This window comes from Microcebus murinus, chromosome X (genome assembly GCF_040939455.1).
Source record: "Microcebus murinus isolate Inina chromosome X, M.murinus_Inina_mat1.0, whole genome shotgun sequence".
Lineage (NCBI taxonomy): Eukaryota > Metazoa > Chordata > Mammalia > Primates > Cheirogaleidae > Microcebus > Microcebus murinus.
In genome coordinates this window covers 87,802,660-87,830,516 of record NC_134136.1, presented here as the reverse complement: position 1 = coordinate 87,830,516, position 27,857 = coordinate 87,802,660, and the positions used below count along the sequence as shown (strand labels likewise).

At 38.0% G+C, this 27,857-nt stretch overlaps 1 protein-coding gene and 1 non-coding gene across 2 annotated transcripts in view; both read left to right on the top strand.

The window, feature by feature from the left end:
• The first annotated feature begins 289 nt into the window (after positions 1 to 289).
• Positions 290 to 27,857, top strand: part of ARHGAP6 (Rho GTPase activating protein 6) — a 474,180-nt gene continuing 446,612 nt past the window's right edge. The window contains exon 1 of the mRNA XM_012784832.3: positions 290 to 1,087. Within this exon, the coding sequence (XP_012640286.1) occupies positions 503 to 1,087 (585 nt within the window). The 5' untranslated portion in view covers positions 290 to 502. The remainder of the gene's footprint in view (positions 1,088 to 27,857) is intronic.
• On the top strand, positions 25,504 to 25,610 carry LOC142866022 (U6 spliceosomal RNA). The gene has a single exon (XR_012916095.1). It is a non-coding gene; the product is annotated as a U6 spliceosomal RNA (small nuclear RNA).

Genomic DNA, 27,857 nt, shown 5'->3' with positions numbered 1-27,857 from the left:
CGGTGGACGCGCCCTGGGCGCACGCCCAGGCAGCCTCCTGCCCAGCCCTCGGGACTGTCCTCAGGCCGCGAGGAGGAGCTTGCCGGAGTCTTCGAGGCTATCCAGAGCCAGCGAGCGGGAGCGCGTAGTCTCCCGCCTCAGCTGGGAAGGGGGAGTGGCGCTGGCGGGCTGGAGCTGGGAACCAAGCTAGCGTCTGATCTTCCTCCTCCTCTTCCTTACCCTCTTTGGGACTTGGGCTCTGGTGGAAGGTTCTAGCGGCTGCAGGAGCCCCCCAGACTCCTTTTCCTAGAAGGCTGGTGATGGATCTCCTGCTTCTGCGTCCGCCGGGGCACTTGGAGCGCACTGGCGGCGCGTGAGCCGGGCATTGCCCTCAACCTCCCTCAGCGGGCACCGGGCGGCCCCGCCTGGTAGCTTTGCCCAAGCCCCCTTTCCTTTTCCAACTCAAAGCCGCCAGCGTTCCAAGAGGGAGAAGAAGGTAGCCCTCGGGCACTGCCCCACGGAGATGTCAGCGCAGAGCCTTCTCCACAGCGTCTTCTCCTGCTCCTCGCCTGCCTCAGGCGGTCCGGCCTCAGCCAAGGGCTTCTCCAAGAGGAAACTGCGCCAGACCCGCAGCCTGGACCCGGCCCTCATCGGCGGCTGTGGGGGCGAGGCAGGCGCAGAAGGCGGTGCTCGAGGGGCCACTTCAGGCCGCCTCTACTCCCCACTACCCTCAGCCGAGGGTCTCGGTCCCCGCTCAGCATCTTCTCCCCGGGGCCCGAACCCCCGGGCCACCCGGCCACCGCCGCCCAGACCCCTTTGCTCGTCCTTCTCTACACCCAGCACCCCACAGGAGAAGTCACCATCTGGCAGCTTCCACTTTGACTATGAGGTCCCCTTGGGTCGCAGCGGCCTCAAGAAGAGCATGGCCTGGGACCTGCCATCTGTCCTGGCTGGGCCGGGCAGTGGCCGCAGCGCTGCAAGCATCCTCTGCTCCACCGGGGGAGGTCCCAATGGCATCTTCACTTCTCCCAGGAGGTGGCTCCAGCAGAGGAAGTTCCAGCCCCCACCCAACTGCCGCGGCCAACCCTATGTCGTGTGGAAGTCGGAGGTAGGGACCAGCACGCATCCTCTCAGCCCAAGGCTGGGCGCCCCTGGCACTTCCAGGGGGACGTCTTTAATTCCATCACATTTACAGAGCCAGGCACTGGCTGAGGGGTTTCCAAGGTGTTCCACTTCGGCTGATTAAATGGTGCCTGGAAATGGGACGTCACTAGTGGCCACCGCGTGTGTGTCTTGCAGGACTTGTTGGCTCCATTATGGAGCAGTCGTGGGAGCTGGAGGAAGAGATGGTGTTTGTGCTGCAGGCAATTTCAAAGGGTCACTTTATCCCTTCATCCAATGTTGATACTTTACGGAACTCAAATGATTTGTTGCTAAGCTGTTTGTAACGATTGGATGAAATATATTTTGAAACATGTCTGCCATTTGGTTGTTCTACACAGAATTCAGGAACATTATTTCGGACGGTGTTATTGATTGTGTGTGTGTATGTGTGTGTGTGTTTGAGTGGCAAGGAGAGTAGCTACTAGACTTCTCTAGTTTTGACCTCTTCTTTTCCCTAAAGGGGTAATTTCAGAAATCTATGGTACTGAGTATTATTAGTTTGACCTACGAGAAAAAAAAAAATCTCTCCTTGGGGATATGAAAGATCATGAAAATACGCCCAAATTCCAATAAGGACAATTAGTAGTTAGTCAGGAATCAGTAATAGATAGGGAATTTAGAGGGAGCTATTTGATATCCTTAAAATGTTTGCTGTCTAGAAGAAGAATGGAGAATAGAGCCGTTGAGAAACTGTCATTTATGGACACTTGGGAGACTGGACACTTTCAGAGAATAAACAGTAGTTGTTTTAAAAATGAACAACTCTTACCCCTTTCAGTCCACAAACTCTATAGGTTTGCCTTGGATCTGTTTCTATAAGGGAAGAGAGATTCCATCAGTTGTAATTAAATATTTTAAAGTACAGTTAGCATTACAGAAATGAAATGAAATACCATGTAATTGCTGTAGATTTAGGCTAAATACACAACCAACCGAAACCAATTCAAAATAGCATCCAAGATCATATCCAGCTCTGTTAACATGAAATAACTTTTAGATTTTGCCTTGAATAGACAGCCTTAAAAACCAGCATTATTTATCAGATATATTAGCATCACATATTGTTAATGTTATGTTAATTACTGTCTCAAAGTAACTGCTGCTGTTGGGTGAGGGGTATGGATTATAAAAAAAAAAAAAAAACAAACTAACAAATGTTTCTAACCATTCTGCCCATTTTCTTGAGGAAGATAGGTAGTAGAAAGAAAAGTTGAGGCAGAGAGCAAGAGGTTACCTCCAAACCAGGGAACTCAGGATTGGAAAGAGGATAGAAAATTGAAACGTTAAACTTCCCTTGGTCTCAAGGAGGGGCTAGATTGCCACTATATTTCAGAAACATACATTATGAGATTAATCTGTAAGAGTTGAGGGGGGAGAGAGAGAGACAGAGAGACAGAGAGAGAGAGAGAGAGAGAAATGTAAAAGCAAGCCAACTTTTTGGATTAGATAACCACTGACATTCACATTTAAAACCAATTGCATCATTAAGAATATGCCTGCTTTTCTTAACAATCATAAACGTTTTTGGAATGTAGTACACAGATGCTGTTCATAGCTGTTATCATCAAAAGGCATTTGACTTTAAATGATCCTACCTGTTGCAAATTATCTTCTTATCTTTAAAGATCTCATGATCAATGGACAGGAGTCTGAACTGCAGCAATACTAGGTGGCTTCTAATTGTTCCATATAGTGGGTATTCTGCACGAAGCTCTTCTACCATGACTTTTACCTTTTTGCAATGGTCAAAACTAAGTAAATAGCCATCTAGCAAAAGAACAAAATTTTCTCATAAAATGTGTGTGTGTGTGTGTGTGTGTGTGTGTGTGTGTGCGTGTGTATGTGTGTTGAGATTGGGGCAGAAATCCCTTTATGCTTGAGGCAGACATGGAGTGATTGGATAGAATCCTGGCATGTAGGTCCAACACTGGTTTTGTTTAGTAAAGGCCAAGATATCCTAACATAACCCCTGGGTCTGGAATTTAATGGCTTGGATTACCTTTCAAAGGTTTAACACCCTGGAACCCTCTCAAAAACCAAGAAAATTCATCCTATTGGGCACTGCTTGTCCTTCTCACTTGCAAGCAAGCTGGGTCCTTGGTCCTAAAACATAATCTTTACTAACAATACAAAAAGTCCAGCAAATGAGTACTTGCAAGATTGCTTAGAGGCTCTAGAGGGGAGATCTGGTTCATATAGATTTGGTTTTTGAACTTTTCCTGGTTCAAGATTCCATGTACCTCTTATAGTTTGTTCAAATTTTCTATTTCTTTTCCATTGACTCCATAGGAAAACCTGAGAATTCACCTTCAGGTTTAGCCATTGATGGGTCACATCCATTCTTTGGTTTTAAACCAAATTGTTCATACCAGAACTTCTGCTCCCAAGAGTCTCACATATGCCTGCAGCTTTATAACTTCTGCTCTCTCAAAGCTCACAAATGGCCATTTTGTGGCCTAAACCTGAGAGGTATTAGTCAAAGTCAGCTACAACACTGTTAGTACTTCCTCACTGTGCATTTCAAGATTGCTTTAACAAAATCTGATTCATGGACATCTTATTTCTATTCATACCTATTGAGTAGAAGAAATGAGGAGGAGACAAGGGGTAAATGGTACATTAATGGTACAAAGGGGTAAATGACACAATTGAGGCATGTTTCTCAACTGTGTCCTTGGCAGCCAAGCTCTGCCCCTGTCTCTCATCACAGATAAGAGAATAAGGTCTTGTTTCAATCCTGGGCTTCTTCTAATTCTTGTGGATCAGAGCAGGGATTATGCCCATAGCTGACCTGGAGTTTGCCAGCTTCTGTAACCCATAATTAAAATGTTTCTATATATCCATGACTTCTACACTTTTTTCAATCATGTCACAAACATTTCTTGAGCATAAGCATTTCTGTAGGTACCAGGAATGCAGAGAGGCTAAAATACCGGGTCTTCCCTTAAAGAGCTCACAGTCTAATGAGCGGTGGATGAGTTAACTGAAAGGCACAGTGCAGAAGGATTATCACAATGGGGGGTGATGATTCATTGTGCTTTGGGGTATCTTGGAAGTCTTCACTGTGCAGAGAACATTTGCACTTTTGCACTTGATCTTCAGGGATGACTACCATTTACAAGGAGAAAAAGGAAAGTGATTCCTTGAGAGAAAAGAGTGGACAGGCAAAGGCACAGAGGTGTTGGTGATGCCAGAGGTTCGAACAAAGAAGACTTAGGGGACTTTAAGCACGATAATTTGTTTGGAGGGGGAGGTTAGGACACCTGCAGTTTAATATATGTAGCAACCACATGGTGTTTTATATAGTAACTTAATGAAATCAGAAATCAGACTCATTGTGAGGGAGGTAATTATGGATAAAAATGACAGGCGGGCCAAAGCATAGTCAACATCCTCCAAGGAGCCCCTTGGCATCACATGTGCAGAGAGGTGAAAGGATATAGAGTGTTTCCTACATGAGAAGTTTGGTGTGCCTGGAGCAGAGGTGTATCTCTCTTTGTATTGTATATGCTATACATGTGTTAGTACATATGCTGGGGTTATGCACCAGTGTTCAACAGGTAGGGTGGTAATAATTACGAAAAGGCTCACTGTACAGTTCTTAGGAGTTTTCTTCTTCTTACCTGGTATATGTCAGCCAAGGCTTTGAATTAGGGGAAAAAAGAATGCCTTTAGAAAGGTATTGAGGATATGAAAAAAAATATGGGATGTCTAAATATATATGTAGGGAAGAATTAAATGGTAGATATATAATGATGGAAACTGGAATTAAATTTTAAAATGTGGCAGAGAGGATTTTTGTGATTAAAAATAGAGTCTCACCCATACTACCAAAGAGGAAGTGATTAGAGTGAGACAGTTTCAAACAGGAAATTGACAAAGGGTCTTTTAGGAATAGTCTGAAATCGGCACAATGCCTTAAGATTTTTTAAGTATGGAAAAATATTCAACTTTAATTCTCTCTATATCAGTGTATCTTTCTGCTAGAATTCCTTTCAAAGGTAATTTTTAACTTAAGTAGGGAATAATGTGATGACAACTTCTCAGAATCCTTGGAATTGAGCTTTCAGCAATATTTTGGGATTTGTGGGTGGAAAGAGCAAATTTTAGACTCAGAGAGGACCTTGGGTAGCATCTAGCTTGGAACTTCTTATTTTGCAATTAAAGAAAGGGACTGAAAAGCTTAAGTGGCTTAAATTCAGACTGAGAGTGGAAGGCAGAACCACCCCGAAATCCTTCTTGACTCTCAATATAAACTGCCAAACTTCTGGGAAATGTAAGCAACCACTACTACTTCCATTCTTCAGCGAGCACCTGAAACCGTGGCAATCTCTTTTCTATCCCATTGCTTACTGGAACCATTCTCTCAAAGCTCCTTAAATTCCAAGAATCTTCTTAGATTCCTCTGGCCAGACTTCTGGGAAAAACTGAGAGCACCATTCCCCTTCCCCACTCCTCCTTTCCCCACCACACACAGAGAACCTCAATTCCTTCCTCACCTCTAACACTTGTCTCCTCCTGCTCCTACCTCTGTTTCCAGGCTTGTCTTTGTCCAGCCATCCTAACAATTCTGTGTTTTCGTTTCAGGTCATTCTCCCTTAATTATCTCATTCACTTTTGTGACCTGAACCATCATTTTTCTGTGGGAGACTCCTTGCTCTGTGGCTAGCTGCAGTCTTGTGCTTGAGCTTCCGACATTTATTTTCTGATTTTCTACTAGGTATCTGCTCACAAATGTCCACTGAACTCACATTCTACATGTATGAAGCAGAAGAAGTCAGCTCGCCTTTCCTCTGAGCATGTTTCATTTTATATATTCTGTATTTTGATTGGCATCACTATTTTTCTGCTGGCTAAGGTTTACCAGGCTAGAATGTCTTCAATGTTGCTCCTCTTTTCTTTCTCCTCTCATCTCAAATAAATTGTCAAATGGGAAGTATCATTTACTTTGCATTTGATCTCTTCTAGGAAGGATTTGAATTGGAATGTACCAGAATTCTTATATCTCTCTACAGCTGTTTATTGTCATTGTCACTACCTAGTTTGGGTCCTCATTTGCCATGGCCCTGTGCTTAGTCACCCTGCCTTTGGTTGCTCCCTGTTCCCTTCTTGGTCTTATCCTCAAAAGACAAAATTGTATTCATGTTAAACTCCTGATGAGAAACCTTTGATGGGTCTCAGAGTGTATAGAATGAAATTCAAACTGCTGAGCTAATTATTTCAACACCTTTTACAATACAGTCTTAGTTTACTTTCTCTCAGGAACTCTTGTCCAGCAAAGCCAAGCTAGCCACTCATCCAGGTAGTCATTAAATATTTATGTGTGGCAGTTATGCACTGGACACTGGGAATGTATGTAGAACAAACAGATATGGCCCCGCAAGGTGCTCACAGTCTGTGAAAGCAATAACTTCAATAAATCTCTACGCTTATTTAGAGTGCTACAGAATTATGATGAGAGGACTGTGGTAGACAGAATATGGCCCCCAAAGATGTCCATATCCTAATTCCTAGAACCCGTGGATATGCCACCTCACCTAACAAAAGGGATGCAAGATTGTCGTGGATTATCTGGGTGGGACCAATGTAATCACACGAGTCCTTTAAAGAGGGAAGGGTGGGGAGGGAGGGAGGATTGGGGATGAGAGGAGAGAGATTTTGAAGATGCTACACTGCTGGCTTGGAAGATGGAGGAAGGAGCCATGAGCCAAGGAATTTGGCTGCCCCTAGAAGCTAAAAAAAGGCAAGGAAATGGGTCTGTTTTAGAGCCCGCAAAAGGAATACAGTTCTACTGACATCTTGATCCTAGCCCAGTGAGACTTCTTAGAACTGCAAGAGAATATAGGTGTGTTGTTTTATGCTCCAAATTTGTGCTAATTTGTTACAGCAGTGACAGGAAACTAATATAAGGACTAAGGAAGTCTAGGATGTCTCAAGTGAAACTAGTAAATGAGAGGCTTTTGCCAAACAAAAAGAAAGGGGACAGCACTCCTGTGAGAAGGAATGGCTTATATTAAAGAGGGAACATAGTATGCTTCAAGAATTTAGAGAAATCCAACTAGAATGAATTATGGGAGTGGGAAGATGGTGAAGAATAAGTCTGCCTGGGCTTTGAACTTCATAATATGGATTTTACCATTTAATGTAAAGATTCTCTGCAGAGATTTTTTTTCTCTCCTTCTCACTCTGCTTTTGATGACTTGATCCCATATCTACTTGAGAAGCCTCAATCTGTACTTTATGGCTTAACTAGATGCCATCTCCAAATAAATAAGCGTTGACTCTGGTATATGTCATGACACATTTAGTATTTGTAGAAATGGGATCTCATGTTTTCATAGTGAGATTTTGATTCTTCTGATCTGGTGCTCACATAAGGGAAAGTGTGTTTCATATCAGAATCTAGTCAATGACCAAGGGAATCTGCATGCTGACAGCAGTTCTCCCAGATCCTAGACACATGCCTTTGGGGCCATGATATCTTGTTCTAAAGTTTACTGCATCATCTCTGAGCCATTGCTGAGATAAAGAGAATGAGCCTATGATTATAACTATGTTACAATATGGCAAAACAACTTGGAATGTAATGTGTGAAGTAATTAAATTAGTTATTATGTTAGCTGGTAAAGAATGATGTTTTCATTAACTATTAGGGAAATGCAAATCAAAACCACAATGAGCTACCACTTTATACTCATGAGAGTGGCTATAATCAGAAAGATATATAATAACAAGTGTTGACAAGAATGTGGAAAAATTGGAACTAACATACACTGCTAGTGGGAATGTGAAACGATGCAGCAGTTGTGGAAAACAGTTTGGCGAATCCTCAAAAAGTTAAAACACTTACCCCTTGATCCAGCAATTCTATTTCTGTATATATACCTAAGAGAAGTGAAAATATATGTGCATATAAAAACTTGTATATGAATGTTATTTGTAATAGCCAAAATGGTGGAAACAACCAAATGTTCATCAGTGGATTAATGAGTAAACAAAATGTGATATATCCATACAATGAAGATTATTCAGCAATGCAAAGGAATGAGTACTGTTACGTGCTATGACATGGATGAACTTTGAAAACCTTATGCTGAGTGAAAGAAGCTAGTTAAAAGGACCACATATTGTATGATTCTATTTGTATGAAATGTCCAGAACAGGCAAATCCAGAGACAGAAAATGGATTAGTTGTCAGAGGCTGGTAGTAAGGAAGAATGGGGAGTGACTGCTAATGGGTACAATGTTTCTTTTTAGAGTAATGAAAACGTTCTGGAACTAGATACAGGTGATGGTTGCACAACCTTGGGAATATACTAAACATGACTGAATTGTATGCTTTAAAAGGGTGAATTTTATGGCCTGTGAATTACACCTTAGCTAAAGAAAAGGATGTTTATTACTTTCAGAAAATATACCAAATATTGTTGCTACATCATGTTTTAAATAAAACATAAATGTAAATGTAGAAGAGCATTTATGTAGTTGGCCCAGGCCCAATGTATTTTTACATGCTGTCCTTGAAGAGGCAACAAGGGAGGTAGTAATGGCTCTGGCAGATTCAACAGAAGAGTCAGCAGCCAGCCCTGGGATTTTCTGAGATTGGTTACTGTGGAAATTTTATGTCCTGATTATTGTACTTTGGAAGCAAGCACAGAAAAGCTATTAAATAGATTGTTTTTCAAAAGATCCAGAGATTTAGAAAACTACTTATAATCTTGAAAAATTGCCTGGTTATATCTCATCAGAGTTATTAAATTAGTCAAACATTTTCAGGAGCCATTAGAACTAATAGCAATTTGAGAATCAACCTATCAAATGATATGCTAATGTACCCAAGAGAAGAATGTGGAGCCTAAGAAGTTATCCATGTCTTTGGAGAAATTGAAAGTGAATTGAGTTATTTGGCCTCATGGACCAAGAAAATAACATGTTTTTGCTTCTGTAGACCTAGACAGCTCATGGGAACAGGTGAATTAATATCACTAATAGGAGCTGAAGTGGGAATAAGCATTGGATCGGTTCTTAGCTTGCATTGCTGATAACTTCACCTATCGGGGATTGAGAAACAACCAGGCAAGCTGGTACTCTGAGGCCCAGATGTGGATGGAGAAGGGGAAAGAAAAGCCTTAGGTGACAATAGCCATACTTCCTTGGGGTTTATTATAAGAAGGCCTCTGCAACAGCTAATGATTTGGTCCACAGCTAATAATGGGAAATCCTAGACTGGGCCACCAGATTTTCTGAGAAATATATAATTCTGTTCTAATTGGAATTTGTAGTTCATTCCTTGCTCACTTATTTCAATTGGATTGTAGTTGATGGGTGATGATGACAATGATAAGCGAAATAACAATTAGTATTTGTAGAATGTACACAAGTGTTTTTTTTATTAGAAAAACTCTGTGGGATAATAATATCACCCTTCATTTTATGGATGAGGATACTGAGACTCAGATTAAGAGGTAGAGAGACTTAGTTGGAAAGGGAATGAAATGAATGGGTTAAATCGGACTCTGAATAACACTGTCTGGGTTCAAATTCCAGCTCTGTCCTGTAACATTGAACAAATTATTAAGTCTCTTTGTGTCTCAGTTTCTTCATCCATCAAGTGAGGATCATGAAAGTGCCTACCTCAAAGAGTTTTGTGAGGATTTCATGACATAATTACTTGGAATGTGCCCAGCACATAGGAAGTACTAAAAGATACATAGGGGAGCAACAAAGATAAGACTTAAACTAAAAAACTAAAAGATATTTATTGTGCACCTACTGTATGTGCCAGGAACTTTAGTCTTTCCACTATGACAGTGAAGAGGGCTTAGGTGATGAACAAGTGAATGAGTAGGCCCAGCTGTGTTGGACAATAGCAGAAGGCAATTGGAAGTTTATTTTGCAAGCTGTTAAGTAAGGCATACTTTTCATGCTAGGCACTGGAGCAACAGCAGGCTGTCACCCCAGGCGTTTTAGCCTAGTGACTTGGAACACAGGAATTTGCTAGACTTATATTGTGGATTTGGTGTAACCCAAGACATGCCAGCAGGCCAAGGGACAGCCTTCATTCCAATACACATAACTTCATTGCATCAGACACTTTTTGTTTGTAGAACACTTAGAATGTTGAAAACTGGATAGCTCCAGTCTAGCCTGGATTCTCTAGCTGGTAAAGGAAAGTATGTTTCTCACTTCAAGCCTGGTATGTTCTCATTTCCTCATACTACATTGTCACATGAGACCAAGCTGGCTGCTTTTCACAGCAAATCTCATCAACATCTTTCCAGGAGAACAAGGTAGCATCACTAAGTTAAGATAATACCATATGTACTCAGATGCTTTTTTTCCCCTCAAAATCTAACTGTAACTCTCAGTAGCATTTCTAGACTGATTTTAGTATTCTATGAACAAAATAGGATATTAGGAAGAAAAAAGGCCTTAAAAAGTCTTCTGTCTAGTCTGAATATTCATGTGATATGTAAATCTAATCTGCAGCATCCTTAGTCTATACTCAGCCACCCCCTCTCAAACGGAGACCTTCATTGTTCTGACTTTAGATCATAAGGGGCATAGAAATTCTTCCTGAATTTGTGTTAAAAATCAGTCCTTGAGACTTTCGTTATGCTACAGACAAATTATGCCTCTCCTGTTATACAGACAATCACCAACACTGCACAATTATTATCTATAACAAAGCATGGGTTGGTGTAGCTTTCTGAGCATCAACACAGAAGTTTATTCATATTTTCTCTTTAGAATATAGGAATTATAAATATATCAAACCAGAACTGAAAAATAGTTTAAAGGTAAACTCTTGCCCCAAAGACATCTTGCAAACTACTTACAGCAACCCAGGATTAGAACTTGCTGTCTCTAAGTTCTTGCTGCTGACTCAATGAGTCAGGTTTCTTCCTTTCATGATTTATAACACAGCTCAAAGACAGGTGCGGTTTTCATATTATATCTGAGAGTGTTACTCAGGGTCTTTCAGCAAGCCCCCAAAGAGACATGTTGAATCTGGCTTTTAATGTTAATATATTGTCAATAAATGGTGCTGTCAGAATATGTTTGTCAAAGTGCCGAGAAAATAAACATGAGAGTTGATATGGAGATGATCCACAGGCTTGAAGGTCAAGAAGTGTGATATGAGTCTCAGACCAGCTCCAGAAGCTCCGAGGCATGGCTCAGCAAATATATTGTTGTTCTGCTGCAATGGCAATATTTTGATCTTTTAATTTATGATTACATTGGAAGTATATTACTTTTTCTCATATAGCTCAAAATACACTGTGAAAGATGAGTAAAGTGTTACGGAAGTGATCAAATATTTAGGTTCTTGTTCAAGATTCTTTTAGCTGAAATTGTTTATTCAGAGTTACAAGTTTAAAACAATGTGAACCAGTTTGTTTCTTTGTGAAATATTGTTCTGAGTTTTAGTTCTCCCTTGGGGGAGTTAGATGCAAGACAGTCAGTGGGTCGTGATTGTCTAGTGTGCCTTTTCCCATTTAGAAACAACCTTTTTATGAAAAATGTAAAATCCTGCTATGTATTTTACTTTCCTCACGGGGTTATCATTTCTAATTTATGTAAAGATGTGGTAGATGTAGCTTATGCAAATGTTCACTGAGTGAACCCAAAGCTGATAAATGACAGCTTTATCTAAAAATAAAGTTATTTTTTAAAAAGTTCATTGAATAAGAAAATTGAATGATCAAGAAGAAAATTAGTATACCTAGAAAGATTCCTTCTTATTAACTAATTAACTATTTCTATGCCGTATTTTTACAATGCAGAAAGGTTAACTTCTTATTTGAAAAGACTTCTTGCAGAGTTTTAGATCACAATCTATCATTGTAATTTCTCTCTGTCTACGTGTGTACATATAATTTTAAACTTTTAACTTCATAATAATATCTTGCCTTAGAAATAAAGAATGAAATGGTAGTTATTACCATATATAATTGGAGCAATGTAGATAAATTATTTTATGAAAATGTTTTTAAAACTTTGTGAAAAAAATATAGGAGGGGCAAAAGCTCTGTGTAATAATTTGAGTTCCCCAAAGGAAGGACCTGGGCGAATGCAGTTTATTTGGGAGGTGATCCCAGGAAGCAGGTGAAGAAGAGGGAGAATGAAATGGGGAAGGGGAAATGCCATCATGAGGTTGTGTCATGGAAGTCACAGCTATGGACAAAGGGTCGACTGAGGTTCCCCCAGGACAGCTGGAAAGTGTATAGAATGCCTCTTGGGATGATCTACTCATGTTTCAGCTATTTATTGCTGTATGACAAACCACCCCCGAACTAGTGGCATGATTCTGTGGGTCAGGAAATTGATCAGAATTTAGCTGGGCAGTTCTTTGCCTCCACATGGCATCGGCTGGGCCACACACTTGGCTTCTTTTAGCTGATGTCTGGGATGCCTGGAGAGTTCAAGATGTCTTCATTTACATGTCTGGTGTCTTGGTGCTCCTTCGTGTGGCTCCCTACCTCCAAGTGGCTACCTTGGGCTTCCTCACTGCATGGTGGTCTCACAATATTTGATCAACGTGAGTTGCAGAGTCAGCCCAAATTCAAGGGCAAGAAAAATAGATTCCACTTCTTGAAGGAAGAATTTACAAAAAAATTGTGGCCTTCTTTAATCTGCCATAAGCTAAAGGATGGGAAGATGGAGGATGTCTCTACTGGTTTCCATCCTCCATTGGTTGAGATTGATTATGGGGTTTTAATTACCTTGTATTTCTTACACATAACTGAGTGTGCACTAGAGATGGATCACTAGCAGCACAAAGTCCGTCTGAGCTTACATAGAACTGAACAGCACAGCTGCAGTAGAACTCTAAAAATGTAGCATAGGTTCATTGGGAGCAGCTTAGAATCAGTCACCCACAATCTTAGCTACACAAAAACTGAACTGAAGGACAGGCCTGGGGTCAAATCCCAGTGCCACTATTATGAGGTATGAATTTCAGTTTCCTTAGCTTTAAGGGGAATACAATAATATTTACTTTGTAAGAGGTTGTGAAATCAATTGGTGAGTGTACTTACCACCCTTGGGCTATGAGGGTTCATGCCATGCCGAGGTGTCTATTGTTTATTACTTGATCTAATTATCACTCAAGGTTATTACTTGATCTAATTCATTCTAAAATGCTGTCATAGGAAGATGCACATTGATTTTATAATGTTTCCATGGAGAACAAAAGGGCAACAATACTGTGGTAAATGTAAATAACAATTGTAAGACATAATTTTAGGTTTTTTAACCCGTAGGGAAAATTTGTAGTAGTTGAGGAATTATGATACAATGTAGTTTTTCCTTTACATTTAAGTTTTAAGATTTGTGTACTGTATTTCTAATTGTATCAAAAAGAATGCTATTGGGTTCCTGTCAAATGTATATACCCATGAATAAATTGCAAAAGAAGCCCTATTTATTATATTCAGAGCTGGAGCAAAAAAGTAATTAAGACTATACATCCCAGCCCTATAGTAGTTTCTCATTAGATTAAAGCCATTGTATTGTTTCATCTTCTGCCCTTAGGGAGTTTGCACATATTCCTCAATTGGCATAAATGCAGCTCAGATACCTCCTCACCCCCCTTTGCTATAAGAATATCATTGTGCAAAGCTGCTTGTTCTTAGAACTTTTTGATCTACTCCATGGAGATCCTTCCAAATGATTGGATGTTAACAAAATGTAGAGCAACATAAACATGTATCTTCAGTTACAGCTGGCATTCTACAGGTTAGAGGCATGGAATGGCAAATTAAGAAATTTAATTTTTGCTATTATCAGTTGATAATGGTAATCTATATCAGCTACTGAAGTATTATGTGTCACTCTGACGGATTAATTCATTCACTCATTTATTCACCAACAGTTCAGCTTATCTTAAGTGTTGAACTCTGGGTTTAGCAAGATAATAATTATAATAACTAATATTTATTGAATGCTTGCCTTGACCTAGTTACCCTACTAAATGCTTTGGGTCATTAAATCCTCACACCATGCCAAGAAAGTCTAAAGCTGGTAAACGGCAAAGGTGGGATTTGAAATCAGCTCTGACAATTCTACCTTGAAAAGCAAATACATATGTTCCTTGTTGCAAAGGTCTTCAGAGCCCAGAGAGACATGATAACCATAATATTAGCTAACAATTTTTGAGCACTTACCCAGGCCAGACACTCCTAGAATTCCTTTACTTGTATGAATACATTTAGTCTTCATATCAACTCTGTGAGTTATTATTAGCTACATTTTCTAGAGGAGGAAACTTAGACACAGAGAAATAAGCAATTTGCTCAAGGTTACCCAATTAGTAAGGGAAGGGGCCAGGATTTCAATCCAGACAGCTTGGTTTTAGATCTTTTACTTGTAACCATCACCTTATATAGGCTACATTCAATACCTTATCATATGGGCTAAAACAGAAGTTTGCAGAAGGAGCTCTAAGAACTTTTAACAGCAAATGTCTAATTCTGTCTGGGGAAGCCAGGGGAGATGACGTTAGTGGTTGGTCTTAAAACAGTGAGTATGAGGGCCAGGTGTGGTGGTTCATATTCCAGCACTTTGGGAGGCCAAGGTGGGAGGATTGTTTGAGGCCAGGAGTTTGAGACCAACCTGGGCAACATAGAGTGACTCTGTCTCTAAAACAAACAAACAAATAAACAAAACCCAACGAAGTATGAATTTGTCTGGGGAACAGGGATGGGGAGGAAGACAAGTGGAAGAAACATAATGAGCAAAGGCATGCAAGCATCAGTAAGCAGGGCATAAACAAGAAGTGAAAAGTTGTCTGTATGATTGGAAGATGAGTCATGAATTCTAGAATTGTTTTGCATAGAGTTAATCTGATATCCAACCAGCCACTCAGATCCAAAGAAAAGGAGAAACAATAATTACACAATACCTTTTTAACTTTGTATTTTGAAATCATTTTAGATTTACTGAAGAGTAGCAAAGATAGTACAGAGGGTTCTCATATATCCTTCACTCTGCTTTCTGTAATGTTAACATATTATATAACCATGGTACATTCATGAAAACTAATAAATAAACTTTGGTAACAGGTTTATTACTGAGGTAATTTTGGCAGTACTTTTAACTGAAATACCTTTTAAAATAAAATTTATAACTGACACATAATAATTGTACATATTTATGGGGTACAGTGTGATATCTCAATGCATGTGTACATTGTATAGTGATCAAATCAGGATAATTAGCACATGTATCACTTTAAACAGTTATCATTTCTTTGTGGTGATAACATTCAAAACCTTCTCATCTAGCTATCTTGAAATATACATGACATTATTATTAGCTATAGTCACCCTACTGTGCAACAGAACACCAGAACTTATTTTTCCTGTCTAACTGTAACCTTGAAACACTTCTAACTGAAATACAGAACTTACTTGGATTTTACCAGTTTTTCTACTAATGTCCCTTTTCTTCTCCACGATCTAATGTAGGATCTGCATTGCATCTGGCTGGCATGGCTTTTTAGTCTCCTCTAATCAGTCTTTGTCTGTCTTTCCTAATCCTGCCAGTTTTGAAAAGTACTGGCCAGGTATTTTGTAGAATGTCCCCAGTTTTGGTCTGTCTGGTGTTTTCCATGATTAGAATGGGATAACAAGAATATACAAAACATCATTTGAACACCAAGTGTCACTGTTTAGCTACACTAGTAAAATATGCTGTTTGTATCTTTGGTGATGTTTTCACCCAATCAGTCCATATCCTTCTCCTATCCTGTCTGCCTGATAGCATGGCCATATGCTTATTAGTAAGATGCAGCACTGAGGGCACAGACTGTGGCTAAGGGATTGAAGAAAGCCACCTTAGACAGTGATCTTACTAGAAACCAATGGAGTTGATTGGCCTTTCAGCCATATTCTCTTTCTCTGTAATTTGAATTTGTCTTCACTTCTTCCCCATTACATGAGCAGCTCTCTGGTAGGCTGTTCCTTTGTCTGTCCTTTATTGTTACCCTGGGCCATCAACAGCATGTCTTTGGATGCTGCATTTTTTGATGTGTGAGGCTGGGAGAAATCCAAGATCAAAATGCTCCTTGTCATTCCCCTATTAGAGGGGGAGGAAGAGCTGGGCTTTGAGTAAATATTCATTTACATCACCAGCATTCCTCTGTGCTCGTTGGATGCCTACTTCTCTCTTGTTAACAGTGCTAGAATAAACACATAATTCTAGCAAAATATTAGCAGTGTGTGCTGTTTTCTTTCACTTGCCAGGATTGTTTTATAATAAATACCATTGGAGAAAATACCATTGACCAGCATCCTCAGCAATTATGTTGGTATCTCTAGAGAACAAAGTATGGATTTGGGAGGTACTTTGCAAAGAGAACCAAAATATGTCTGGTTTATGCTGCATTCCTTGAATATACTGATCTTGTTACCTATAAGCTTGATTTTAACTTAAATACTTCTCTTGGCTGACAAAAGTTGATGTCAGTATTTCATATGATATTCACTAATTATCTTTTAGAAGGCAAATCTAACATAAGATTTCTTTTAAAATTGAGTAGTACTAAAACAGATGTTTATAATGTGCTTTCATGATAGGAATTTATAGATTAAATCAGATATTTATGTTTGTCAAAAATAATTTTAGTCACATTGAAGAAATGGATTTTCCCAACAATTTTGTTCCTTTGGCTTGTATTATGTCTTAGTTCCTTTCTGTCTTTTAGAGGTGCATTGTTATTTTTTCCCCTATTTGAATTCTAGCTCCATATTTCAATTTGCCTACAAAATGTTTCTACTTGTAGATTTCCCTGTTACTTCAAACTCTAAATGTTCAAAATAATTATTGATACTGTTTCCTAAGAAAGGAAAAGTAAATAAATGAATAAGCAAGCCACGCCCAGCTCTTTCTCTAAACTTTTCTGTTTTCTTCCCTGATAACCATTTTCATAGACTTGGAACCTTAAAAACATTTTTTTATTTATAAAAACATTTTAATGTTTTTATATTCTGTATTCTTTTATATTCTCTATTCAAATGCCCCCCAGGACTTGTCCCTCTTTCTATGCAATATTCATATTTAGCTTTTTATCTCTGTTCCTCCTGGCACTGACCTTCATCTCTCATGCTGGGCTTTCTAACTAGTTTCCTGGGTGCTGGGTTCTTCTAGTTTTAATCCACACTTTCCTTTTCCTTAAAGCACTGATCATTTTAATTTCCTGTTATGAACTCCCTGTTACCATCAAGACAAAATCTCACCAGTCATACAGACCCTACCTACAGTCATCAGCCCCTTAACTGTCCTTCCATAGTGGGTCTTCTGTGTTCCCAGTCCTCTCCTTCTCCTCTTTCCTGGCCCCAAACTTCTTCCTGGCACTCTTTGAAGATCCCATTGAAGTCTCATGGTCATCTTTGCTCTAAAAACCACCAAAAGAAAGCATCCAACTACTTTATTTGAAAAGAAGTTCAGAGAAAAGTAAATTAAATGTCATTTACCTAATTCCTGGGAGAATGGCTTAAAATAAAACTGTTTTCCAGGTAAATTGTGGAGTCTTTGGAGTCAGGCAATAGGAAATTGCTGAGAACCTTGGTAGCCACTTAACATTATTGAATTATAGTTTCTCTACTTTAGAAATGAAGTAATTTTCCTCCTAAAACTGCTGTGGATGACATGTTTGTAGTATTGAGTAGTTCATATTAATATAATATCAGGGATAGCTAAAGTTTCAGATTTTTTTCTTTTGGAGTACATTTCTATGGATTTTAACACATGTATAGATTTGTGTGGCCACCACCACAATCAGGATACAGAACAGTTCCACCAGCCCCCAAAACTCTTGAATTGTTCCTTTAACATTCCAATCTTGCCCCTGTTGGCAACAACCAACCCCTTCTCTATCACTATAATTTTGTCTTTTTAGGAATGTCATATAAATGGAATTATACAATATGTAACCTTTTGATATTGGTTTCTTTTGCTCAACATAATGCCTTTCAGAGTCATTCTAGTTGTTGCATTATCAATAATTTGTTCCTCTTTATTGCTGAGTAGTAAATTTCATGATATATATGTATCATAGTTTGTTTATCCACTCACTTGTCAAAAGTAAATTTGGGTTGTTCCCAGTTTTGGGCAATTAGAATGGCTATAAACATTTCTTTACACGTTTCTGTGTGAACACAAGTTTTTACTTCTCTAGGGTAAATGCCACGAGTGGGATTGCTGGGTCACATAGTAAGTGTATGTTTGACTTTATGAGAAGCTATCAAACATTTTCCAGAGTGGCTGTACCATTTTGCATTCTCTTCAGCAATATATGAGTGTCGCCAGTTGCTCTGCATCCTTGCCAGCACTTGATATTATTAGTAGTTTTTATTTTATCCATTAAAAGGGGTATAGTGGTATATAGTGGTATCTCATCATGATTCTGTTTTGCATTTCTTTAACAGCTGATGATGTTGAACATACTTTCATGCACTTATTTGCCATCCTTATATCTTCTTGGATGAAGTGTCCATTCAAGTCCTTTGTCCATTTTTCAATCAGGTAGATTTACTTTTTATAAGAGAATATTCTTCCTAGATTTCTCTAGGCAAGAGCATAATGAAGGTAACAATTTTCTAGCAAGAGTGGAGGCAGAGTCTTCTAGCTTTTAGGGGCAGCAGTAGCAGTTGAGTTTCTGATGAGAGTGTTATCTGTCTGGTGACAGTGTGGTTGCCACAAAGTTTAGGTTTTAGAGTCAACAAAAATTATAGCATCTGGAACTTGAAGAGGGCCAAATTCAGTTTAATCACTAATTCAGCTTTGTTATGTGGTTTTGGAAATTGTTCTGGGGAGCTTGGTTCTGATCCTCTCCATGATCCTGTTAGCTGCCTGATATCCTCTCAACTCTATTTTTGCTAGCTAGAGTCATCTTATAAGAATCTAGACTACGACATTGAATTATGTACTGCACCAGTTGTCTATGGTCACAGTAAAGCAATGTAACAAACAACCACAAAACTTGGTTTCATGCAACACTGAATAATTATTTTTGCACATGGGTCTCTAGAGGTTGGTGGAGTAGTTTGGTGGATGTGGGAAGAATGTGGCTGATGTCTACTGGATTTGGTCATTTATATGTGGTCAGGTAGCATGTTGGCAGGGGATAATTCATCTTGGTTTACTGTGGTCTCTCATTCCCCAGCAGGCTTGCTCTGTCTTGTACTCATGGTGGATGTAGGGTTTTCAGAGATGAAGAAGATGCTCCAGGCCTCTTGAGGCAGAGGTTGGAAACTGCATACTCTCATTTCTGCTGTCTTCTATTGATCAAGCCATAAGGCCAGCCCAAATTCAAGGGGTGGGGGCATAGATTTCCTGTATTAATGAAAATTTCTATCACATTGCAAGGGGTCAATTCTGTAATCAATCTCCTTTATATATAAATGGCTTGGAATTTTGAAGTTAGAATGTATAAAAGAGAATTTAGAAGGTAATACATCAAAATATTAAATTATAAAATCTCTGAATGAATTTAAATCCTCTTTTGCATTTTTGTACTGTTGGTTTTTCTACAATAAACAGGTATTACTTGTGTAAGTTAAACAATAGCTGTAAAGAATTTACAAAGTGTGTTGGAAACAAAGAAGAGGGAGTGATTACTTCCATCTGTGTGGTAGGTACTAACATTTTTTCCCAAATAACAAGAATTGTAAATAGTAACCCTTCAGGGGGTAAACTTGTCAATAGTTTTTTTTCTTCTTTTTTTTATAAAGTGTTAAACATATTCTGGATGGGAACCTCTGATTTTTACCAAACCTTCAGTGTTTTTAGACTTATTTTTCACAATAGCTGTCTGCCAAGAAGAAAGAATGTTGAAGGGGAAACATTCTAGTGTTAGCATCTTAAATTTGGAGTAGTGCAACCATGCAGGAGAAGCAATTCTGTAGTGTGGACTTTTCTGTTTGTTGTTGGGTAGACAACTGGGTGATGGATGGGACAATGGCTACAGAAAACCACTTTTCTTCTTCAGTGCTTTCTGTCAAATCTCGAATATGATCTTCACAAGAACAAAAGTAGCAAAATGCTACAGGAAAACCCATTTATTAAGTAGATTTCTGTTATAACCATCTTTCCCTTTAAGTTTTTAAAAAAGGCTTTATCAAGATTTAGTTCATATATTCACCCATTTAGTTTTAGAACATTTTCATCACCCCAAAAAGAAACTCTGTGCCCATTCAGCAGTCACTCTCCATTCTTCCTTGCCCCAGCTCCTGACAACCACTAATCTACTTTCTGTCTCTATGGATCTGTCTGTTCTGGACATTGCATATAAATGGAATTGTACATACAATATGACGTGTTTTGTGTCTGGCTTCTGTCACTTGGCATAACGTTTTAAAGATTCATCCAGATTGTAGTGTGTACTTTATACCTTTTTATGGTTAAATGATATTTCATTGGATGGATAGACGACATCTTGTTTATCTATTCATCAGTTGATAGTGGGGTTGTTTCCACTTTTTGGCTATTATGAATAACGCTGCTGTGAACACTCTTGTACAAGTTTTTGTGTGGACATATGTTTTCAATTCTCTTGGGTATATACCTAGGAGTGGAATTTCTGAGTACACTGAGGTTTAAACAAATATATTGCTTAGGCTTGTTTGGCAAATACGATAGTTGATTTTGCTGGGAATATAATGTTTTTGGCTTAAACAAGGTGTGAATATAGGGCATGTTATGAGTAAACATTCTGGAAGAGTTCCCCCAAAGTAGCTCTATAGATGCTTTTAAGCAATGGCACCAAAATTGGAATAGGTGGCCAACATCTATAGGTGAGTATTTTCAAGTGATTGTGAAATTCTGCTGCTTATTTTCAAGATGTACTACATAAATAGAAAATTACATCTTATATTTAATATAAGGTATGTTGCATATAGTTGGTGTTAAACATGTGAATTGGAAAATTCACACAGGTGAATTGGAAAAGATGAAATGGATCTGTGCCCATGAACTGAAAATAAATAAAATAAAGGAATTATAAACTATCATTGGTCTGTCAAGCAATATAGAAAAAGTCTGAATATTTGTTATTTTTTAAAATGGTAATTTTCCATAGGGAGAAAACACAGGATGACAAAAGAAGATGGGAAAGCAAGTGATGTTGCCAACCTTTTGCCAGAATGATATGATTGATAATTACAGGCAACTGAGCAGAAATAACATGGGCATGCTTAGAATTTGCTTGAGCAGTTTCTATGCTTCCTTCCCTGGGGGCTGTTCAAATTCTTAGGTGTAAGAGCATTTGAACAAGGAGAATATTGTCTTTTATTTTCCACTACTGAGTCTATTTGAACATGCAGAATGTATGTCTTGCTGAAATTCTCTAAAGACAGGTTGTGGAAATATTTATGCATGTACCAGTTTGTTCATATAATTTAAATACATGCTTTAAAATTTTTATTCTTTTCTAAAGTTTTTCAATGTCTCTATGACTGAATTTATTGCATCATCTGCTAACGTGACCAATATGTTATGTATGGTGTGACCTTCTTCAGGCTGAAAGTGACAGTTCAGCATATCATAAAGAAAAGGTTCCCTTTCTTAAATGTTGAGGTTTTCAGCTACTTGTTACGATTATTGATATGCCAAGTCCCAGCCTACTTGCTGCTTTTGTTGAATGTATTTGGAAAACATCTTCTCCCATTCAGGTAATCCTTTTAGAACTACAAATCCCTCCTCTTCTACATGAGGGAAGAGATTTTACTCTCCCCACTCCCTGAGAGGATTGTTTAGGCAAGTCCTTGTCACTGTTAATTCAGGAGGGCTGCCAATTTGAAGGATATGGTGAATGTCAAAGCAAGAGGCCACATTTGGCCTATGTTTCCTCCAAGGCAGAATGTGACTTTTACGTCGTAATCTTTCCTGAAAACAGATAATTAAGGACCACTTGTGCCAAGTAATTCTTCTCCCTATACTTTTTCCTACTTACTAGGTAGGAAAAAAATCAATCATTTTGTTCATCCACCAGCAATTATTTGTTAAACACCCATGCCCCTGTCACTGTTCATAGCCTTATGATATAGAATTGCCTTAGCCTTCATATGGTTTACCATTCTAGTTAGATAGGACAGAAGAAAAGGTATAGAATAAAATACCAGTATTGAACTGGGGTAAAATTGTATAAGGATGCCTGACAATTCCATCTAAATTGAGAGAAGGAGGAATTTGGGATGATTGGGAGTAATCAAAGAAGAACTCACAGAATGAGGGAATCTTGAGCTGGCCCTGGAGATAGACAGAATGGCAGTATATGAAATGGAGACTCTTCTGGGTGTTTGAAGTTGAGGAAGAATCACAAACAATGCTTCTGAGAGAGAAGCAACCTAAAAGCAGCTCCAAGGAAGATACAATCACTGTGTGTGTGAAATGACAACTGGAGTTCCAGTTATAGCATAAAGCAGCAAAGCCAGAAAGGAAGTTTTTAAGCATTTGAGCAAACCTCTTATTCTTGTCTTGATGTATCTTTGTTTGCCCCATCACATACTTTACAGTAGAAGATCCTTTAAGGCGAGGGCAGCACTGTTCCTCACTAGGTTTGCAATTGTATATTCAATTTTAAAAACACCATTTTTGGAAGCAAAAAAAAAAAGTTAGGATCAACACCCAATTCCAGTGTAGGAGAATTTTCTTTTCTTCAACTCACTAAAAGATGAGTATCTGGGGGGCTTTGTTATGTTCATGTGGTATGCAAAATGCAGGCACAAGCCTATAAAATAATGCAGATGCCAAGTCTATGTGTTCTTGAGCAATAGGTGTAGAATCAACAAATGGCCTGATGGGAGAGCAGTGAGGATGAATTAGCAAGTGGAATATTCATGTTTGTTTCCCCAGGGCATTGCTCTTACATCTTCTTTGCATTTTATTAGATTTTAAAGCGAAGGAATCAGAAAATGATAAATTACTGTAAGAGAACATGTTGAACAAAAGAGTGGAGAGAGGATTCATTCCTCTATTAACATCACCAGTCATCTAAACATGTACTTTTTTCTGACATAAAATCATAGCTGTAGAATGACTCTCTTGCTTACTAAAGATTACTTAAAAATTTTTAATAAAAAAATGGCTTAAACTGAAAAGGAGGCTTAAAAAATGTTAAGTATGATCCTTATCTACTTTTAAAAATTCAATGGTTAAGGCTAGGGGCATGGGGGTGGGGAGTTGGTGGAGGTTCAGGAGCAGGTTGGTGATGATTTCTCTCTCTCTCCCCTCCAATCTCTCCCCCCACCAATCTCTCTGTCTCTCTCTCTCTGTCTCTCTCAATTCCTCTCTCTCTTTTGACCACTCTCTCAATCTCTTTCTCTCAATCTTTCTCTCTCTTTCTCTCACATACATACTCCACATTATATAACCAAAAATAAAGTCCTATGAAAATTTGTTGGTAAACCACAGTGTGTCTAATTCAGAAAGAATATTTTTAAAATAATTTATGCTCTTTTCATAATCTACCCCAATGCCCCCCCCCTTTTTTTTTTGTTTCAGACTTATGTTTCTGCTCCCTTCCACTCGTGCTGACTTGTAATTCTCTTACCCTTTCACATTCCTTAGATTCTGGGTTTCCATTCCTGATTTCTGGCAGTCAAAAATCCTTTCAAATGAGACTGTCAATTCATGCTTCCTGAAACCTCTAATTTTCAAATTAGCTAAATTATAAACTTTCCCATTTACAAGCATGGCATTCCTCTGCAGCCTAATATTTATCTAATAATGGTGTTCATTATCCATTAGATCTCATTCACTTTAATATACAAATTTAGTAGTTTGACATCTCTTTCGTATTAACTAATAAACTTTTATAATTTTAACATTTATGACTTTGTAATAGTTATTCTGAGGCTACATATGATTTCTTTTTTATCTGCTGGAAATTAATATTTTTTTCATTTCAGTTGGGGATTAAAACTTGGATTTAATATGAGGGTATGAAGAGAGTAGCAATTTGGCCAGGTTTTCTCTGCATGCTTGCTGACTCCTTATTCTTAGGACAGATACCAGAAAGAATTGCTGTTGCAACTTAAGACAAGTGGAGATTTTAATGGTGGGTATAGAATGAATTTTAGATGACAATAATCACTAAAATTGTCTAAACAGTTCAGGTTAGTTGTGTGTCATGTGGACAACGCATCTAAATGCCTGAAGTTTGGTTATTTGCACACAGAGCCTGAACACTTTCTATCTCAAGCTTCAGTTTTTAATGTGTGCTGACTTGCAAACAACTTTCAAAGATTTAGGTCAGGCCAATTTACCTCAGGCCACTGAATTGGCATTGCTTCTGTCTACATTTTTCAGTGTTACTCTTGCTCTGTCTTGACTTCATTATGACACCTGTAAATGTTATTCAGAATTTATTTTACAGTAGTGTATATATTTCTAGATAGCAAATCCCTAAGAATTATCTGTTATATACCCACTTTTGCTTCTTCTGCTGATACCTGTTTGCATTTTGCTTTCAAATAGTTCATTCCTACCACTGTATGCACTTGTGTTCTTAGCTGTCACTATCTGTCCAAGCCTCTGGTTTGCTTCTTACGGGAATTAAAAATAAGATTTCTCTTGGTTTCATTGAAAAATGTCATTCTTTTAGCTCAACCATATTTTTTTTGACAGGAAAACAACCTATTTGAGTAATTGAACATTGCTTCTCATTTTTCTTTCTGTGTAAGAAGAAATTTATCACTCTTTATTACCTGAATGTCTATGAAACCACTTACAAACTAATTTCAGAGGGTCCCAAAAGAATCATTTTAATTTAAGCCACCTGGTCACTGTAATTAAGGTTTTAAAATACCAACAAAAACATTATCAAAATTTTCATTTATTATAGCTAATTCAGAGGAATGGGTAAAATCGATTACTAAAAAATTTAATTAGGTTTGAGAAGAAGTTGGAAAACACGAACTTATTTAAACTCAGTAAATGAACTTTTGAGCTTTTCACACAGATACACTTGAATTCAAACTCAATTTATTATTAAGGGTTAGTTTTATCTTTGTTTTCTATTATTACGATAGACTTGAACAGGAGCTCCTGAATAGGAGCTCAGATAATTAGGTAAATGGTTTTTGCTTTTATATATTACTAGAGGAATAACACCGATGGAATGAAAGTGAAAGCAAAATTTAGAATAGAATTTTTTCAAAAAGTTCATGAATTGTTTAAGCTAATTGATGTGGTCCTAGCAGAGTCTTGGAAAATGGCAGGATTTTCTGTGAAATATTATTGTTGCCTTTTGCCAGATTTTAATAGAATTGCCCTAAACATCTACTTGGCCATTTTAACTCCCTTATGCTTGAGGTCTGCTGCCAATAGTCAGGTCATGATAAAAACTTACGATGTGTGCTTGCTTCGGCAGCACATATACTAAAATTGGATCGATACAGAGAAGATTAGCATGGCCCCTGTGCAAGGATGACACGCAAATTCGTGAAGCGTTCTATATTTTTATTTGGCAGGTGGGAGGGGGCAGGAGGGCGGGTATATACATACATAATGAGTGAGATGTGCACCATCTGGGGGATGGTCATGATGGAGACTCAGACTTGTGGGGGGAGGGGGAGAAATGGGCATTTATTGAAACCTTAAAATCTGTACCCCCATAATATGCCGAAATTAAAAAAATAAATAAATAATAAATAAACTTACGATGTGCTGAGTAACGAATGCCGTGCGATAAAAATCTTTTTAAAACATGAATCTTCTTCAAAAAATGTTTTTATTTCACCTATAAATTGAATTTTGTTAATAGGTTATTTTTTCTCCTTTAGGTTAAGTTTTTCTGTTTAAATTTACAGCTTATAAGTTTATAAATGATGCACTAAGTTGAAGCAACATTTTTATTAGAAGGTAATTCAACTTGGATGTTATAGGGCCTTATAATTTCACTTTGCACAAAGTGAAATTGTACAAATACTTCTTAGCAAATTGATCATGGTCTAAAATTTTCTGCAACATATTTGGTTGACTGAAGTTATTGTTCAATTTGGCCTGACCAAAATTTGGATTTTGTATTCCATGGTTACAAGGGAACTCTTTGTAACAAGTTGTGCTTTTCTTGTGATGGCAAGAATTCTGAAAGATGGTAGCTTTCATCTGGTGCCAACCATTTCATATGATTTAGTAGTTCAGTTTCACGTTGTGCTGAGAAATGATGAAGTTCAGTTGAGGCTTGATCTGATGACCATAGAGACAGCAGCCCCTTCCCAAAATCTCAGTTGATATCAAGCAAGGCATTTAATGCTGTCAGCCTTACACTCTAGTTCTTAGAAAAAAGCTGGGGAAGAAACCTCATCTCAATCCCTGCACTGGAGAATCCTAGAAAATCTACATAACCCCTTCCCCTAAGCCTTTGGAGTCCTTTATTTACCCTACAAACTCTAGATATGACCATTACCATGAAGCTTTAGAAGTCTCTTGTTTTTAGTATCCTGATAGCTATATGGTAAAAAAAAAAAAAAAAAAAAAGACAAAAACACTATGCAAAAAACTGCTCTCTCATTTACAGTCCATATCTCTAATTGGCTATTATTCTTCACTGATAGTAAAAAAAAATTAAGAAAAATTACCCTTTGAAGTTAAATTCATGTTGAATTAGTGAACAAATAATTTGAGTAAACAAATGTTCTCTTGCTGCTGCTAATATGAATTATTATCTCTTGAGCAGATTGACTCAATTTAGTGAACACAAATGCCCTCTCCTAAGGTAATGTCAAAATTGTAACACCTTGGAAAGTGAAAAGGGGAGTTCATAATGATTACAGGCTTAATAGAGTAACAGGCATAACCTAGATTGTCTCTGTCAAACCTCACCTGGAATGTTTTCTTCTCCTGCCTTCCACATTTATTCAAGTGCTACCCACTTTGGAAGGCCCAGATCAAGTCTCCTCTAAGAAGGATCTTTGGAGTACTTTGACCATTTTTTAATCTGAATCATTAAGGCATCAGTGGTGCAGGCATGTCAGAAATTAGGATGTTTTATATATCTCAAGGAAATAACTATTGCTGTTTTTCATGTGTATTTGTTTTCTCTTACCAATTAGAATGTAACCTTCTGGAGCACAGGAATATGTCTTATACTTCTGTCTCCCTAAGGCACTGAGGACATCACAATGTCCAAAGTGAAAAGAATAAATTCTTGCTGAGTAGTTGACTTACCTTCATAGTAACATTTCTTTCTATGATGGTAACTAAAACAATGAATATTGGTACCAAAAAGCTTGTTGTTTAAAGATGTTTCTCCTGAGTTTATAATCTCATGCAGAAGAAAGGAATAAGAATCAAGCCAAATATAGTTAATCATGGCCTGAATACTCACTTAGTTACCAGATGTTTGAAAGTATCTGCTTAAATTTAGACATATTAATCACAATCAGACCTTTACTGGGAGTACTTTATCACAGAAAGGATCATTTGAGAATATCTTAATTGTCACATTCTGAGAAATATTATAATTAAATTTTACTAAGTACTTATTAAAAAGATAAAATGGTTATTTTTCTAATTATAAAAGAAATATATACTGATTGTAAAAAAAATCTCATAGAATAAAAAAATGTAGAGACAAAACTAAAAATCACCCATAATCCCACCCATAATTACTTGGAATATTTGGGCATATTTCCTTGCAGTAATTTTTCTGTGTTATTTATGTACTATATAGGTACATAAGTGTTCATATATTGGTGTGGTAGGCA